The sequence below is a fragment of the Eublepharis macularius genome, chromosome 14 (genome assembly GCF_028583425.1).
Source record: "Eublepharis macularius isolate TG4126 chromosome 14, MPM_Emac_v1.0, whole genome shotgun sequence".
NCBI classification, from domain to species: Eukaryota; Metazoa; Chordata; class Lepidosauria; order Squamata; family Eublepharidae; genus Eublepharis; species Eublepharis macularius.
Window position 1 is genome coordinate 56,527,563 of NC_072803.1, and position 17,124 is coordinate 56,544,686.

A 17,124-nucleotide genomic window follows, 5' to 3' on the forward strand; every position below is an offset into this window, starting at 1 on the left:
AGGAGCTAAGCCAAAAGCCCCAAAGTGGAAATCGGTCTTGAGGATGGAGAAGAAAGGCCGCACCACACAGATGTTCAGTCTTTCAGGTAATGCAGTTAAGGAGAGCAGGGGACTTCAGCAGAAGGTAAATGAGCAAGAGCAGCAAGTTACTGGTAGTAGAAAGGGCAGAAAAAATAGGGGCAAAACCAACAAGGTTTTGCATTAGATGCTGAAGTAAATGGGATGTGAACAAGGAGATTGAAGAAAGTATGGTCTGAACAATAAGGGATTACTCATTTTAGTAACAACATTCTGGATAGTTACTACAAGTCGGTCATTTGACGAAGAAAGCCTAGAGAAAATGTTGCTGTAGACAAGGCCAACCAGAGAATAAAGCAACATTTTAACCCAATTAACTGATAGCAAGGGGAAGATTTCCACAACGGGCATACAAAGAAGCTCCATGGTTGATAAGATTGAAAATGGGGAGCAAAGAAACAGGAGGAACTAAAGCAAGGCTTTGTGTCTGCGAAACCATGTAGATGATATGGTCATCAAAGAATACAGAAAATAATTGAGAATAGGAAAGTTTACATGAGGAAAGTTGGAATTTAATGCTGTATTTGAGACAGCAATAAAACAAGAGAAGAAACAGGCAACTGAAGACGCAGGGACAACCAATAAATGGGCAACTGTCTTTCATTCTGCTGGAAAGGCAGGTAAACCAGGTGGCTAAGAGGGACTTACAGCAACTTCACTTGCCATGCGGACTCCCCACCTTTTTTTGGACTCAGCCAATCTAGCCACACTAATCCATGTTACCGTAATCTTGAGACTGGACTACTGTAGCAGGCTGTATCCTAAGAAAAAGGAGATTTGAAGAAGTCTCCCATATACTCAGATAAACAGAACTCAAAGCAGAAAGATGAGATTTCCCATATAGAGAACAACCAGATGTGGACCTACTTCGCTTCAGCAAGGTGGCTACATTATATGCCTTCCAACCTGAGTAGTACATGGAATCTGACTGCACTTGTCTGCCCATTGACACATGAGTAACCCTCACAGTAAACTCAGTGGAGCTTATTACAAAGAAAGCCCTGCTAATGTAACTGTGTCACTTTGAAGGAAGCCTGCTTCTCAAATCCTTGAGATGTACGCCCCAGTAAACTAGCCTAGAATTGTCTCCCATGCCAATGCCTGCCTATCTGAGAGCAAGCCTCACCAAAATCAGGACAAATATCCGAGGAAGAAGCCTGGTCATCACCCGCTCCACTTATCACTATCACAGATTCCAAGATTATCCTTCTCCCTAACCTGATAAGTTTCCAATTCAGGCATGAGTCATTCAATCACATGCGTCTCCACCTACAACCTATATGCTGCAGCCAAGACACAGGTTGACTGAACGAAGCTTCAGTTACACGTGTTTCTGTGCAAAGAACCAGTGATCAGTAACTTGGATCCAAATCGCCATCTGGATCACGAACGCTTTGGACAGTTTTCAGCAGGCTGCAGTGCGTCAGGCTCAGTGCCTAACCACATGCTTAAGTGGCAAGTGCCATCAGTTTATTCTAATCACAAGGCAGTAAGTTGTTCAAATGATGTTTTAAGACAGTTATTGTTGCTTCCCTCCCCACTCCTACCCATCCCCCAAGCAGCGTCCACAGTTCTCCCCTGCCTCTTTTATCCTCACAACAACCCTAACAGGTAGGGTTGCCTGCTCTAAGTTGGGGAGTTCTTGGAGACTTGGGGTGTGGAGTCTGCAGCGGGCAGGGTTTGGGGAGAGGCTTGAGTGGAGTATACTGGCAAAGTGCCCACCCTCCAAATCAGCCTTTTTCTTCAGGGGAACTGATTTCTGAGGCTTTGAGATTTGTTCACCATTCTTCCCACCTACTGCCACCGAGTCAGACAGGTTGCCAGCCTTCGGGAGATAGGGGGAGATCTTCCAGAATTACAACTGATCTCCAGGCCACAGAGATAAGTCCCGAGGGAGAAAATGGCTTTAAAAATGCTTTTGTACTGTAGGGAGGGGTCTCAGATGCACCGTGAATGGGTTAGGAACTATAGACTTCACCACTATGTTGCTTTAAATTTGTGCTCTTATGTCATCTCTAGAATTGCTTATGTTCTGTTTCAGCATTTCTACAACTCTATTGGATTCTTACTAATGCTATATCTTTGTAAAATGGTTTATATAGCCTATGGCATTGTTTATGAAATTGTCCTTGATACCGACTATACTAATCTCACACTATACAATCCGCCTTGAGTCTCAGTGAGAGAGGCGGACCATAAATGAGATAAATAAATAATAATAATAAATTGGAGAATGGACTGTAAGGCATTATACCCTGCCGAGGTCCTCCCCTCGCCAAACCCCACCTCTCCAAACTCCATTCCCTCAAATCTCCAGGAAATTCTCCATTTGGAACTAGCAGCCCTCTGTTGGGCTACCAACCTCCATGTGGGGCCTGGAGATCTCCCAGAATTACAAGTGATTTCTAGGCCATACAGCCCTGTTCCCCTGGTTAATATTTCCTGCTCTCAGGAGGGTAGACCCTGCTGAGGCTCCTCCCCACACCCTGCTTCCTCCAGGATCCCCCCAAATCTCCAGGAATCCCCCACACCAGAGGTGGCAACCCCACCCAGGCCGCCAACCGACTCACCCACAAGTCCCTCTCGGAGCGGTGGAGACCGAGCCGCCCCAGCCCCACAGCCAAGTCATGGACGCAAAGGGCGCCGTCGCGGTTCACGTCGAGCTGGAGGAAAAGGCTCTGGAGGCGCCGCTCGTGCTCCAAGGACGGAGAGCCGCCGTCGCCGTTGTCGCCACAGCCGCTCGCTGTCAGCGGCCCAGCGGACGTGGAAGTAGCCGCCGCGGCAGCGCCCCCGCCGCCGCACTGGCAGAGAACTCCGCTCACTACCGGAGAAGCTAAGGAGCGCCGCGCGCCGGCCGGCATAGCCCCACCTCGCCCAACCGCTCGCCGGTAAATGGCGTCTCCCTCCAGCGGAAGCAGGCCGAGCCTCCCTCACGTCAAGCCCCGCCTCTCCGGCTGGGCGCGCCGCTCGCGGATTGGCTCGCCCGAAGGCTCGCGCCGGGCGAGGCGCCTCAACGGGGCCACCCACAGACATGACTCGCATCCTCTCAGCCAGTCGGAAGAGGCGACGGGGGAGGGGAAAGGTCCTTGACTGGGAAGGGTGGGAGGATTGGGGGAAATGAAGTGATGTCATGGGGCACGTGATGCCATTTTTTCCACTCCTACGTTGCGCCTACAAGCTAGGCTTTGATCTTTGACACTCTAACGTCAAACGGATTTCGGACCCTTTCAGGTTCTCTTAGGCCAATAAGTGTAAGGGAGAGGCAGGCGCCGTGCAGCCATTGGAAAAGGGGTATGCGTTTGTCGAAGTGGATGAGAGCCAATAGCACAAGCCGAAATGATTTGGAAGGCGGGACTTGAAAAAAGTGTCGTAATGGGCGGGACTTAGCCGTTTTAAGCTTGACAGACAGACCGAGCACCCAATGCGTGACTCGTTTCCAACAAAGCCGATGAAAAACGGAGGCCAGACTAGCTAGAACTCTGAAAACAACGCGAGAAGATGAGATTTTCACGCAACCAATAGAAAGCTGCGCAGGGAAAGGAACAGGCGAACCCCAGAATCCTGATAGGCAGGAGCGTTGCCCAATGGGAGGGGAGAGGCGAAAGAGGCTGATTCTAGAAGCCATTACGCCATTGCCGCAAACTACAGGCTCTCTTTGGCACGGGTTCTGCCGGGTGGCCGCGGTACGCAATTTGCGTAACTGTCTCCGTCTTAAGGGGAGGGCGAGGGAGGAAGCAGGGCCCTGGGTGACCCCCTAGGGGGCCACAGAGGCCCCTTAGGCCGGGCTGGCTCGAGTGCCATTCGAGGCTTCTTCTCTCCCTCGGGGAGGAAAGCCTTCCTGTGGGCCTCGAGGCTTTGGGCCCTGCCTGGATGGCTCTCAGCATCTCACCTAGGCCTCTTTAGCCCCCTTCTTTGCTCTCAGTTCTCCTTAGTTCCTCTCTCTCCTCTCTCTTTGTTTCTCTGTTCCTTTCAACAATGTCTTCTTAGGCCACCCCCATTATAAGCCCTACTGAGTTTTCTCTTCTCCATTTTTCTGCATTTTCATTGTCTGTGAAGTTTCTTTACTTCATACATTTGTCCTTTTATTCTTCTCCTTTATTCCTCCCCACCCATACACACTGTTTATGGATTTATCTTCAAAAGCCCCCCCCCCTCCTTGACATTGTTTCCTTCCATAGCTCATGTTGTTAATTCTCGTTGGTTTCTTGATTAGCCCCCTGGCTTTCCCCAATATAATTTCCCTCTTGAAAGCATGAACATGCTTGCCTCTCTTATGCTGTGATCTTAGGCTAGTGTATATGGAAATAATTTAGAATGGCCATCTCTGGGTTGGGAAGAGCCTGGAGATTTGGGGGTGGGGGAGTGGGGAGAGTTGGGTTTGAGGAGGGAAGGGACTTAGCAGGGGTTAATGCTATAGAATCTACTCTCCAAAACAGACATTTTCTCCAGGGGAACTGATCCTTGTCATTTGGGGATGTAGTTCCAGGAGATCTCCAGGTCTCACCTGGAGATTGGCAAAAATAGAACAAGCCCCTTTGAGTTCAATGGGGATTATTCCTGAGGATGTGTGTGTAGTGATGGTCTTCTGGAAATGCACACTTTTGTATATCTTGTACTTGCATGTCACATCTCTCCAGTCTTCTAATCCCTCATTCTATGGACTTCATATTTTTCTTTCTTGCCCCTTACTTAAATAGTAGCCCCCCATCCTATCTGTCCCCTTGGGTTTCCTGCTCACATCTCACCCTTTCCTACATTTTCTCCATTTTCTCTTCGTCCTCTGAACTACAAAATTTCCACAAAGTAACTATGTTAAACTTAACAACTGGTGCCTGCTTGCCATTGCCTTTGACGCAGCCAGCCTGTTTATTCTGTGGCTTCAATCTACCACTTTGAACATACAGATCTCTCTAAATGCATCACGTCAAAGCTTTTGTTGCCTGCTTTTTATCAAGAACATGTTGAACTTAAATGCTGTCCACATTGCCCCTCGTAAAGCATCTCCTGCCTTGGTCAGTAGGCCTAACTGCATTTCCATCCCTTTCCAGAGTTCTTCAGCTTGCTCCGTTCTATTGCTGCTTGGCTGCTGTCGGTTCTCTACTATTTCCCCAGGCTTCATCATCCTGTTTTGTGTCTGGACGCGACCTTGAGAACTTCTCTGCTTGCCTTGGGCATTCCGTGGCAATGTCGTCTCCCCCAGCGCCGCCAGCTAAAAAGCGCAAGATGAACTTCTCGGAGCAGGAAGTGGAGATCATTGTGGAGGAGCTGGAACGGAGCAAGCACCTGCTGATCAACCACTACAATGCTGGTGTGCCGCTGGCCGCCAAGGCAGCTGCCTGGCACAACATCCTGCGACGTGTGAATGCTGTGACCACCTGCCATCGGGAGCTGCCTGAGGTCAAGAAGAAGTGGTCGGACCTCAAGACGGAGGTGCGCCGTAAGGTGGCCCAGGTCCGAGCTGCGATGGAAGGAAGTGGTGATGGCCATGATGGAAACGGCGAGGGCCAGGATGCTGAGGAGCCGACTGGTGCAACTGCTGCGCCAGTGATACTCACTCCCATGCAGCAACGCATTTGTAATCTTCTTGGGGAAGCCACAATTATAAGCCTGCCTGCTGGAGATTGTACTGCTGCAGATGGATCTGAAATTCCTATCACAACCGCAGCCACTACTGTCACTCTTACGCAGAGTAAGTCATTTATACATCTGCTTGTTCAGAAGTGTTCAGCTGGGGCCAGGGTAGGGGTGGGGATCAATTACTTTGTGTTAATTCTACATGTGCTGTCGAGAGATTAGGAGAGGTGACGCTTTTATATGAAACTAATGCACACTCACATGGAGTCTTGTGACAGCCCAAGTGAGCAGATTTGTGGTAACACGAGTGTGTGCTGACACATGCTTTGTTGGCCACACAAAGAGTTGCGTACGTTTGATGAAGAAAGGTCAAAGTCCTTGAAAACCATAATAAATCTGTGGGTGTTTAAAGTGCCATAAAACTCTCTTGTGGTTTTGCAGCTGCAGATGTACACACCTGCAGTTGATCTGACAACACTGAGGGTAAGAATTCTGTTGTAGGGGGAGCCTTCCCTGGGAGATTGCCCACCTGAATCAGGCACTTGGCAAGAGTACTCAGGAGCCATGTGTGGCTTTTAGACAACCCACCAGTCGATCTTCTGAGCACTTTTGCCCATCATGGTTTGAGTCCAGTGGCACCTAAGAGACAGAAGAAGGGAGCTCTGATTGTTGAAAGCTTGTGCTCTGACAATCTTGTTGGTCTCGACAGTGCCACTGGACTCAAATCCTACTTTTCTACTGCAGATCAACACGGCTACCCACCTAAACTTTCATGGCACTTGTTCCATGTTTCAGGAAAGCAGGTAAGGCTGCTGCCTGCTGAGGACTGTGGTGGGCTGATGGTTCCCACTTAGTGCAGAGAGAGGTTCTAACCACCCTGTCTCATACATACAACACTAGAGTTCAGCTTTTAACATAAGAAAGCACTGATTTTTTTTAACATCTAGCCTAATAAAGCATTCTGGAGAACTTGAAAGCTTGCACTCTGGTTTTTTGTTATAACTGACCTGCAAACCCTTTTCCTCCCTCCAGATATACAAGGGCTGGCTAAGGTTCAACAGTAGGAGGGAAAAGACTACCCTGCATGCTCAGATGTACTTTGATAATTAAAAAGGTTACGAACGATTATGCATTTAATAGTAATATTTACATCTTATCGTATGTGTTTGGGGAGGCACAAAGGGCATCCAGTAGTCCTGTGACTTTTCAGGTTGAGGATAATTGCAAACGTGCTGAGGAGTGAGTACCACTGCTTTAGTCTACACCAGTGTTCCCACTAATGTGAGCACGTGAGCAGTCGCTCACAGATTCTAACCCTCAGGCGGCCCCGCCCTCCCAGTCAGCCAGCATGTGCAGGTGGGCCCTATAGAGATGGAGCAGGGATGGAGCCTCATCCACTTCTCCCTTCCTGGCTGTGGCTGGTTTGGCCCCCAGGGTAGTGCCAGAGAGCACCTCCAGCCACTAGCTGGGGAACAGAGCAGAGCTGAGTGATGGGGTCTGGCCTGAAATCGCTAGGATCCCCTCAGCCCCAGAGAGCGGAGGAGAGGAGGTAGCATCTCAGCCGCCACCCATGGTGAAGGCATCATTTAACTTGGCCTTGGTGCAGGAGGAGGCTGAAGAAGTAAGCATTAACTCACAAAAGCTCATCTTGAAATAAACGTGCTAGTCTTTAAGGTGCCATTGTGCGTCTGCTTTATTTTGTAGCAACACACTAATACAAATACCCCTTTGTAATCAGCACGGACATAGCCATTTTTATACAGAAGTATACTCTGATTTTTGTGGCCCTTTCGCCTAATGGCTTTTATTGTGAAATTGTTTTGATTGTAATCAAAACAATTTGATTGTAATTTTTTTTAAAGGAGGTGCACTCAAAACTTTTAAGTTATTTCGGCTCAAAAAGTAGATTTTTAGCTCACAACACTGCAAAGCTTAGAGGGAACAACACCCTCTGGTTTCAGTCGGCTTGGACTGGAGCGTAGGATTGTGCTGTTTGTCTGCTAACTGGCTACTTGAAGCATTCTGTTCAAAATTCGACAGGGTAGGAAACTGCAGAGTGGTAGCCTGCTAAATCCAGACGCTTAGTTACTTGGTATTGATGAGTCGTGTCGCTACCTGAACGTCTGTGTCATTGCTGAAACACCCTGCCCCCCCCCCCCAACTATTTAATTGTTCCAGCCATCCAGTTTCATCTTCTTGTCCACGCAGATGTCACATTATTAACTTTAGAGGGGGAGCAATTGTTGCTCTGTTGCAGCAAAAGTAAACAAAAGATTTGTGGCACCTTAAAGACGAGTTTTTATTCCAGCAAAAGTTTTTGTAGCGCATAAAGATTCTCAGTTGGGCACAGATATATGGGCACGGGTTGGGAGGGGTGAATGATGGGATTTAAAAAAAAATGAAATGCAAGAGGCCCAGTATATGTCTATGCAAAGCTCAAATATATACAAAATAACTACAGTGACCATTACCAAAAGTAGTAACAGAGAACATAATCATGCTAGATTTAGCAAGGTAGTTTAATGCTATACAATAAGAGGAAACTGCCATCACTCTTGAGTTCTAATTGGATAGTATCAGATTTTATATAAGATTCAGAATTGTTCAGATAATAGCTTATTTTCTACATTTGCTGTCACAGACTGAGAGCCAGGCTACAAGTGACAAATTACACTTGCCTGGCAAGTGAACAGACTCGCGTGTATTCCTCCCCGTTCACTTGCCCTCCACTTGCGCTCCACTTGATCACGTAGTGAACAGGGAGGAATACACCTGAGTCTGTTCACTTGAGCATGTAGTGAACAGGGCAAGTGAACAGGGAGGAATACACGCGAGTCTGTTCACTTGCCAGGCAAGTGTAATTCGTCACTTGTGGCTTGGCTCTGAGATCCTGTGCAGACTTAGTCCAGCCTCATTGGAGTTGCAACTGGAATAAGGCCAGATAGGATTGCTCTGTAATGCTGCTGTCCTTGTGGCCTGCGCTTGTAAAGTGATTTTTGAACAACTGAATACAATAGCCATTGTGTATGTTTATTACATGGATTTATTACCGTCTTCTATCATCTTTGACTCCTTGGTCGTATATAGACTGAGGGGAGATGTTGTGTTACTGTTCCATTATACATATGATAGAGTAAATGTATAGAAGGATGGGATGCTTCCAAGTGACGTGCCTCCACTGAGGTTTCTGTCTCTCATTCTGACCCCTTCTGAGCTTTTGCAGCCTAGCCCAATCATCCTCTCACCCACCAGAAAACCGTTTCCATTTTTCACCTTATCTTTATTCCTGAAAATACATTTCAGGTTCCAAGAATTTAGGGAAGAATAAACTGGAAGAATAAACTGATATAAGATTACTATTGAAAATGTACTTGTCCAGTATAGAGTTTAGCGACAGAGCTCTGTATCACATGTTGCTTGGCCAACCATGCCACTGTATTGTCTGAACCACGTCAAACTACATTGCATCAGTACTGCAGATCTTTTGTAACGGTTGGCAGCTTCATCAACACTTTAGCCCCTTCCTCAGCTTTGTCTTTTATAACACTGTAATTACCACTTCCTCTGCAAAGAGCATCAGGAACGTTAACGCTTGTATCCTACCTAACAATCATTGATGCTTTACTGTTTGTGCAACTGTTACGTATTTCTCTGTTTATAAATAATGCCCCCCTTTTGCCTTGCTGCAGAATTGATTTAGTATTTGATTTGCAGAAGGTGTGTGTCACAGATACAGGCAAGAGTGCAGCTGTGATTTGTAAGTTGTGGGGGTGTAGTAGTCGTATCAGACTAGGGTCAGAGAGGCCCAGGTTCAAATCTCTACTCAATCGTGAAGTTCACTGAATGACCTTGGGCCAAGCATGCGCATGCGCGCGTGCACACGCGCACATGCACACACAGCCTAACCTGCTTTACAGTGTCACTGTCAATATAAAATGTGAGGGAACAGGTCTGTGAACACCAGAACAGCAATATGAAGACTCCCTTTTTTTCTCTCATTTCTCCTACTGCTCTGTACTCCTTAGAGGAAATACTTTATTTACTTTATTTACAGTCTACCTTTCTCTCTTAAGACTCAGAATGGCTTACAGGATATAAAGCTGTGCATTCAGACAACATTAGACAACCAATGAACAGTGCGATAGGACTAGCATTACAGAATTAGAGAACAGCGTGAAGCATAAATTAAGGCAAAGGTGTACTATACACAATATAGAAAGTGGGTTACAGGTATAAGGCAATGCAATAAAAGATGAACAAACACTTGAGGGTGGCAGCATCAAACTTGTAGCCTCCTGGGCAACCAGCCACCCAGTTCAGCTCAGAGTCCTGCAGCTGGAAGACTCTGACATCTTTCCGTTACCCTCTCCCTCTTTCTAGTTCCAGCAGAGACAACCTACCATAGTTTGGAGGATGGTGTTGTGGAGTACTGCACATCGGAGACCCCCACCACCGTCACCGCTGAAGCACCCTTGGAGATGATGGCCCAGCAAGCCGAGGTCTCAGTGAAGCCCCAGGAGCTGAAGAGCAGAATCGCCCTCAACTCGGCCAAACTCCTGCAGGAGCAGCGGGTGACCAATCTGCACGTGAAGGAGATCGCCCAGCATCTCGAGCAGCAGAACGATCTGCTGCAGATGATCCGTCGCTCGCAGGAGGTGCAGGCGTGTGCGCAGGAGCGCCAGGCCCAGGCAATGGAAGGGACACAGGCTGCTCTGAGCGCCCTCATCCAGATCCTTCGCCCCATGATTAAGGACTTCCGGCGTTTTCTGCAGAGCAACTCCGCAGCTCCTTCCGTGGCCTCAGACCCAAGCCAGACAGCCAAAAACGGACAGCAAGACGGCATCATCCAATGAAATGAAGCCTGACTGGATGGACTTTGTGGAGAGAAGCAGCCCGCCCCACCTTTGCTAGCGTGAGCGAATGGGTCCAGTGCCCGCGTTTAGAAACGGAAAGCATCTTCTGGATTCTTCTTCAGCCTGCATTTTTTTGAAAGCAATGTTAGCATGGTTTATGGATGTGGCCTTTATTGGGCATACACAACAAAACTCTGACTTTTTAAAAGGAAAACAGATTTTATATAAAAGAAGGAAGAAATACAGCCTTTGGGTTTTTTTAAATTGTGGTAGGAATGATCACTTGGGGGAGGGGGGGTCAGCTAAGCCTGTGAATAGCAGCGGGAGTCCTGAGTCCAATAAAAGAACAGACAAATTGAGTTCTAGAGTCCTTTATCCAGGCCCAACTACAACTACAATCCAGGCCCAGCTACAATTTAGCGGGCAGTAAATCTGTTCCTCTCAGGTGTTAAAATCATTATTGTTCTAACTACATGAAACTTCAGGCAAAGATTAGTTGGGGACTTGGCGTGAGCTGTCACAAGTATCCCAATCAGGGCTTTTTTCCAGGGGGAACGCGGGGGAACGGAGTTCCGGAACCTCTTGAAAATGGTCACATGGCTGGTATCCCCGCCCCCTGATCTCCAGACAGAGGGGAGTTGAGATTGCCCTCCATGCTGCTGAAAGCTACTTACTTGCCTCTAGAGGAGGGGGTCCTCTCCAAGGACCATGGCAGCTGCAGGTTTAAATGGAAGCAATTAATCCTGAAGATACCCTGTTCCCAGATAACACATAATTTTAAAGGTGGAGTATAGTGAGCAAACCAACTGACAGTTTCAGTACTGGAGTGATGTGTTCCCAGTGCCATCTGCCACTCTAGCAGATGCATCGGGAGACAGCAGCTGTCTTCAACCCAATCCTGTGTAGAAAGGGGACTGGTCTGCTACACATGCAGCAGAATAGAGTCCACTGCACTGCTTCAGATTGTGGGTTGAGGTGCTCGTTTTTTTAAAGCTTCCCCCATGCTTAAAAAAAAAACCTTTGCAAGGAGGGAACTGTAGGAAATCAAGGAGAAACATTTAGCTGAGCTTGTTTCTAGATACATATTTGCCAGGTGATCGGCAGATGAGGGGACGGGCACCTGTGAACCCTAGCAGCATGTCAAGCCAAGGTCACTGAATGGTTGTAGTGGATCACTCTGGGCTTGTTTCTCAGTACAGTACACCTTGTGATTCCTGGTTGCAGCTCCCTGTGTCTGCTGCCCATGGTCCTGGACTTGCTTCCAGTAAGGTCTTATGTCTGCCTCCCCCCCTTCCTGTCATGTGATAGTAACATGACTTTGTGTCACATGCTTGGAACACAGTGGATCCCTGGTCTGGAAAGCATGAAGATCAATTTCTAGCTGGTTTTAAGATTTTTTAAAAAGCCTTCTGGATCTGTGTGTGTGTTGGGGAGGGCTCTTTATGCATACACACTTCCATGCATTTCCCAATTTTGTACGCATGCTTCAGTATGGATAGCTGCAAAAGCGTTACATATGGATCAGAGACAGATGGGGACCCTTGAATACAGGTCAAAAGGGTGCTTCCGTTAACCACTTGTGGGACAGAAAGGTTAAGAGTTCCAAAGGCGCGGCAGTACCTAGATGGGTCATGAGCAGCCTTTACAAAGTGAGAGGTGTGTAGGCCAATCTCAACATGGTGCTCCCCCCATCCCATTTACAGCACTGCCCAAAGCACCTGTGCCCTTCTGTAGCTACCCCCTAGCTTTGTATCTCTGGCATGCATAGAGAACGTTTAAAGCATGTTTCCACATAGGTTATTGCCCCAGCTTTAATGTTGGGAGGCAGGTTTTTCCCTGCAGTTCCACAGCATTGTGGTGCATCTCCTGGGATTTCCCCTGCTTTTTTCAAACTTGCTTTGTTGCGAAGTTTTGGGGAAATCTCAGCAAAGCTTGGGTGGCTGACGTATGGGTGGCCATTTTCCTGATCCTGCTGACACAGCAGCCATTTTCTCTCACACCACTGGGGGGCTTTTTAAAATCAGCAGTTGAATATTGTAACCGTGTATCAGGTTCTGTGACTTCCCAGCTTTCATTTTTTTACATGTCGCTACCCTTTTCAGTGTAGAGATGGAGGGGAAAAGGCATATCCCCACAGCAAAACAGTCTAGAGAATTTTAAAAAAAATGAAAGCTGGGAATTCAGAGAACCTGATACACTATACCAATATTCAATTGCCTTTAAAAAAAAAACTGAAACAGCCACATTGGTCAAAAAGAGTCCAGTAGCACCTTTAAGACTAACCAATTTTATTATAGCATAAGCTTTCGAGAATCAAGTTCTCTTCGTCAGATGCCTGATCAAAACTGGGCAGATACAGAAGAGGTCTTCTGTATCTGCCCTCTTCTGTATCTGCCCAGTTTTGATCAGGCATCTGACGAAGAGAACTTGATTCTCGAAAGCTTATGCTATAATAAAATTGGTTAGTCTTAAAGGTGCTACTGGACTCTTTTTGATTTTGCTACTACAGACTAACACGGCTAACTCCTCTGGATCTATAGCCACATTGGTGTTAAGGTGGAATTTGAGTGAATTTTATTTCTCCCCAGCAAGTGGCGCTGCATAACCAGTGTGGGTGGAGAATGGCTCGTGGTTAATTAACTGCACTCGCTGCAGCCACTTAGCTGATGTAGCATGGCTGGTAAGGGTCAAAGTGGATGTGAGAACAAATCAGTAAAGTGATCTACTTTAAAAACTAAAACTTGTCAGTTCTAGCACAGCAGGGACTAATCAATCGAGGAGAGAGTATTTAATCCTTTCCGTGTGCCTGGGGAGGGGGGAGGGAATGCAGACTGCAAACATTGTGTGGGTGAATTTATTTATTGTATACGTTACAACTGAGTAGTCTGTCCCCCCTCCATGTTTGTGTGAGTTGGTTTAGTCTCCTGCAGTGGAGTTCCTGCTTAGCTCTGTTGGCTAAAAGTGGAGCTGCCTACGCGCCCTTATTCTGAAACCAGTTGCTCACCTCCTTATACCTCCTTGTTAGTAAACAGATGTTTTTTGAGCACGCTTGTCTCTGCTATGACGAATCTAACAGCAGGAACTTGAGAGAGCATTCTGACTTACAAGCGAAAAGGAGCGTAACAGTGAAAAGATTAACCCCTCCTCCCCATAACCACAGTCCAAATTAAAAGTTGAAAGCCAGCAGGAAATCCATTGGTGGTGTGTTCAGTTTTGGCCAAGCTGGAAATCCAGAATGTATGTCTGCCTTGAATCCATTAGGTAGCTTTAGGCAAGCTGCTGGCAGCCTCAGTCCATTCCTCTCTGTTCAACCTTGCAAGGTTGTTGCAAGGATTATAAGCTGATGCATATGAAGCGATTGGAAGACTTGAAACCAATACACACTTGCTAGGTGAATGAATGAATGAATTTATTTGAGGTCAGAGACCATAACAATGGCAATGCATCCTTAGCAATCAATAGAATAGTTAAATCCAGCGTAAAAATGTAAAGGACATGGAAAAATACATTTAGCATTTAAAATCTTATCTTAAAATGTATATAGTTCTCTGGGAACTGCAGTAATCCTAATATTTAAAATACTGACATTAAAATAGTTAAAATCATAAACAGAGCAGGACAGACTATGTATGGCTATTCTTTTTATTATGGAATTTAACGAAATAGAAACAGAATTTGGCTATTTGCCTGGAGATAGTTGGATTTTCATCAATTAGGAGTTTCTCCAGGCAGGCCTTATTTGCCTCTGCAATTGGTCTGTCTAAGAGTGGGGAAATAAACTTGTCCCTATAGACTTGATTGAAAGGACAGCAAAAGAACATATGAATAAGTGATTCCACTTCACCAATGGAGCAACGGCAGCGTCGCTTGCTAGGTGTGATTAGCTGAATTATATGCATGCTATGAAGGGCTGCTCCACATCTATAGAAAAAACAACTCCCCAACCACCCCCTCCCCCTGGTAGGTGCTCACACAAGCCTCCATAGAGACAGAAAAAGTAACATACAGCTTGAGCTTCCTGTTAAAACTGAAAAGCTCCCATTGGGCCATGATACTTTATGGGCAAAAGGTAGTGGTGTTGGACATCTGCACGAAAGCCAGAGATACTCAGCATTGGAAACTAGATTGGAAATCCGCTTCAGTGTGTGAACATCATTTCTATCTGCATAGCTTTGGCATGCTGGAGTTTGAAGAAAAGAAGGAAACAAGATGAACCAGCACAGCTACACTAGAGAACTGAGCCTTTGCTTTCAGCGTGATGTGAAATCATGGGGCAGCGGTGGGGAGGGGGGCTTGAGCCAGGCAAAGTTTGTGGCTGTAAATTCAGTGGCCCCTTTTGGGAAAAAGAAGGGGGGAGTGTGATTCTGAGATAGTCTCTGTCTCAATCTAACCTTCCTTACAGAGTTGAGTAGAAAATCCTGGAGGAAGTGTGGGATAAAATGTGAGGAATGAATTGGGGGGGGGATGTTTGGTGCAAATAGAAAGAATTATTAGATTATTTATGTCCAAAGTAAGTCTTGTGAGTAGAGTGAGGGGAGGCAGAGGACATCTTTGGTAGGGGACCACTTAGCAGTTTACCATATGTCCACACCTAGATACCCCAGGGAAAACTGAAAAAAGCTCAGAGCGGTGTCACATGATCACCTTGAGAATGTAAAAGGCAGTCAAACATGCGACACAAAACAGGAAGTTACCGCGCTGTAAAACGGGCCTGTGTCTTGCGGCACAGTATTTCTTCTTATGAACTCTGGAGACCCTGCAGGCTCAGGCTCTTTGCTAGAAGCAAGTATGTTGTGCAATCAAAATGATGTAGATGTGAACGTCAAAGCGTCAGCACCTAACTACAGTTCCCAGCTCACAGAATTTCAAGCCATGCAATGTAACATGTACCTTCTAAACAATGAGGCGGGTGGCAATGGTGCCAGTCCTGGATGGTTGCAGCATGTAGGACTGCAGACAAGTGCCAAAGTGTTTGACTTCAGGGTTCTCAGGAGTTCTTCATATATCTCAGAATGAAGTTTTCTACTATACATGGAACACGTTTTTCATCAACCATTGAAACTGTAGCATGTGCATGCAGTCAACCTATGTCTAGCCACACAGATGCAGAAACAGGTATCCTGAAGCACAGGAGAGGTCCATCAGTGCCTAAACCATGGCAGCTAAATGGAACCTACATACTGAGAGGCAGTACACCTTTGAATGCCAGTTACTGGCGGACAGCAGCAGTGGAAAGCTTTGTCCTCTATGCCCCCGCTGGTGGGCCTTCCAAGGCATCTCGTAGGCCACTGTGAGAAAAAGGATGCTGGACTAGATAGACCTTTTTCCGACAGGGCTCACCTTAGACCCCTAAGAGCTGAGATACCTGCTAGTCAGCAATTGAACCCTCAAAATTTTCCTCTGCTATAACCAGGGCTTTTTTTCTAGGAAAAGAGGTGGTGGAACTCAGTGGTGGAACTCAGGACCACACAATGATGTCACTTTGGGTCAGCTGGAACAAGGGGGGAGTTTTTTTAAGTTTAAATCACCCTTGGCAAAAATGGTCACATGGCTGGTGGCCCCACCTCCTGATCTCCAGACAGAGGGGAGGGCAATCTCAACTCCCCTCTGTCTATTGTCGAAGTCTTTCATGGCCGGAGAACGATGGTTGTTGTGGATTTTCCGAGCTGTATAACCGTGGTCTTGACATTGTGGCATACTTGGCATACTTACACAAAAACTCCAATCACCACCCTCGACAGAAAAGAGGCATAATAAAAACATTAGTAGACCATGCAAGACGGATATGTGAACCGCACTTTCTCAACGAGGAAATTAATAATCTAAACCATGAACTTCAAGCAAATGGCTACTCCAGAAATGAAATCAGAAGAGCAAGTAAACCAAGGATAAATCAAACAACTAAGGAAAAACAGTCTCCCACAGGAAAAGTGTTTTTTGCCATATATCAAAGGAATCACTGATCAGATGGGAAAGCTTATGAAAAAGCACGGCTTACAAACAGTATTCAGACCCACCAGAAAAATACAACAGATGCTACATTCAGCAAAGGACAGTAGAGACCCCCTCACCTCTGCAGGAGTATACTGCATACCCTGCAGCTGTGGACAAGTTTACATCGGGACCACAAAGTGTAGCATCCAGACAAGAATAAAAGAATATGAAAGACACTGCAGACTTGGCCATCCTGAAAAATCAGCAGTGGCTGAACATAGCCTAACGCAAACAGGACACAGTATCCTATTCCAGGACACTAAAATACTTGACAACACTTCCAACTACTTTGTCAGACTGCACAGAGAAGCCATTGAAATTCATAAGCATAAGCACAATTTCAACAGGAAAGAAGAAACCTTAAGAATGAACAGAACATGGTTTCCAGTCCTGAAAAACACCAGGCTAACAAAACACTCTATACCCGACAATAGCCCTGCAGAGAAGATTAGCACATCAAACACCAATCCATATGCAAAAGAACCTCCTCAGGATACAGTGAAGGCTCCCGCCATTAGCATTCCGCAACCTGGGAAACTCTTACAGGATGACTCAGCCCAACCCCACCCCTCCTGAGTAGATATAAATGACCTGCCAACATCTTTTCCTCACTGTGACACTGAGA

At 46.5% G+C, this 17,124-nt stretch overlaps 2 protein-coding genes across 3 annotated transcripts in view; one reads left to right on the forward strand and one right to left on the reverse strand.

Annotated features, from left to right (window-relative positions):
• The window catches only part of SLC25A25 (solute carrier family 25 member 25), a 46,806-nt gene extending 43,851 nt beyond the window's left edge, over positions 1–2,955 (reverse strand). Inside the window, exon 1 of the mRNA XM_054998103.1 lies at positions 2,649–2,955. Within this exon, the coding sequence (XP_054854078.1) occupies positions 2,649–2,939 (291 nt within the window). The 5' untranslated portion in view covers positions 2,940–2,955. The remainder of the gene's footprint in view (positions 1–2,648) is intronic.
• Positions 2,956–3,675: 720 nt separating this feature from the next.
• On the forward strand, positions 3,676–10,748 carry NAIF1 (nuclear apoptosis inducing factor 1). Of its 2 annotated transcripts, XM_054998072.1 has the most exons (3): positions 3,676–3,761; positions 5,127–5,767; positions 10,033–10,748. In XM_054998072.1, the coding sequence occupies exons 2-3, from the start codon at positions 5,263–5,265 to the stop codon at positions 10,503–10,505; spliced, it is 978 nt and encodes a 325-aa protein (XP_054854047.1). In that variant the 5' UTR covers positions 3,676–3,761; positions 5,127–5,262; the 3' UTR covers positions 10,506–10,748. The 2 variants fall into 2 exon arrangements, with proteins under 2 accessions (XP_054854047.1, XP_054854045.1); XM_054998070.1 differs by lacking the exon at positions 3,676–3,761 and having other exon boundaries at positions 3,801–5,767.
• The last annotated feature ends 6,376 nt before the right edge of the window (positions 10,749–17,124 follow it).

What these genes read in the sequence shown, in the direction of transcription:
- NAIF1 (XM_054998070.1), top strand. Translation starts at nt 5,050, where the DNA reads ATGCTGTCCACATTGCCCCTCGTAAAGCATCTCCTGCCTTGGTCAGTA. An exon ending in TACTGTCACTCTTACGCAGA is followed by an intron (nt 5,768 to 10,032) that starts GTAAGTCATTTA and finishes CCCTCTTTCTAG; the next exon opens with TTCCAGCAGAGACAACCTAC.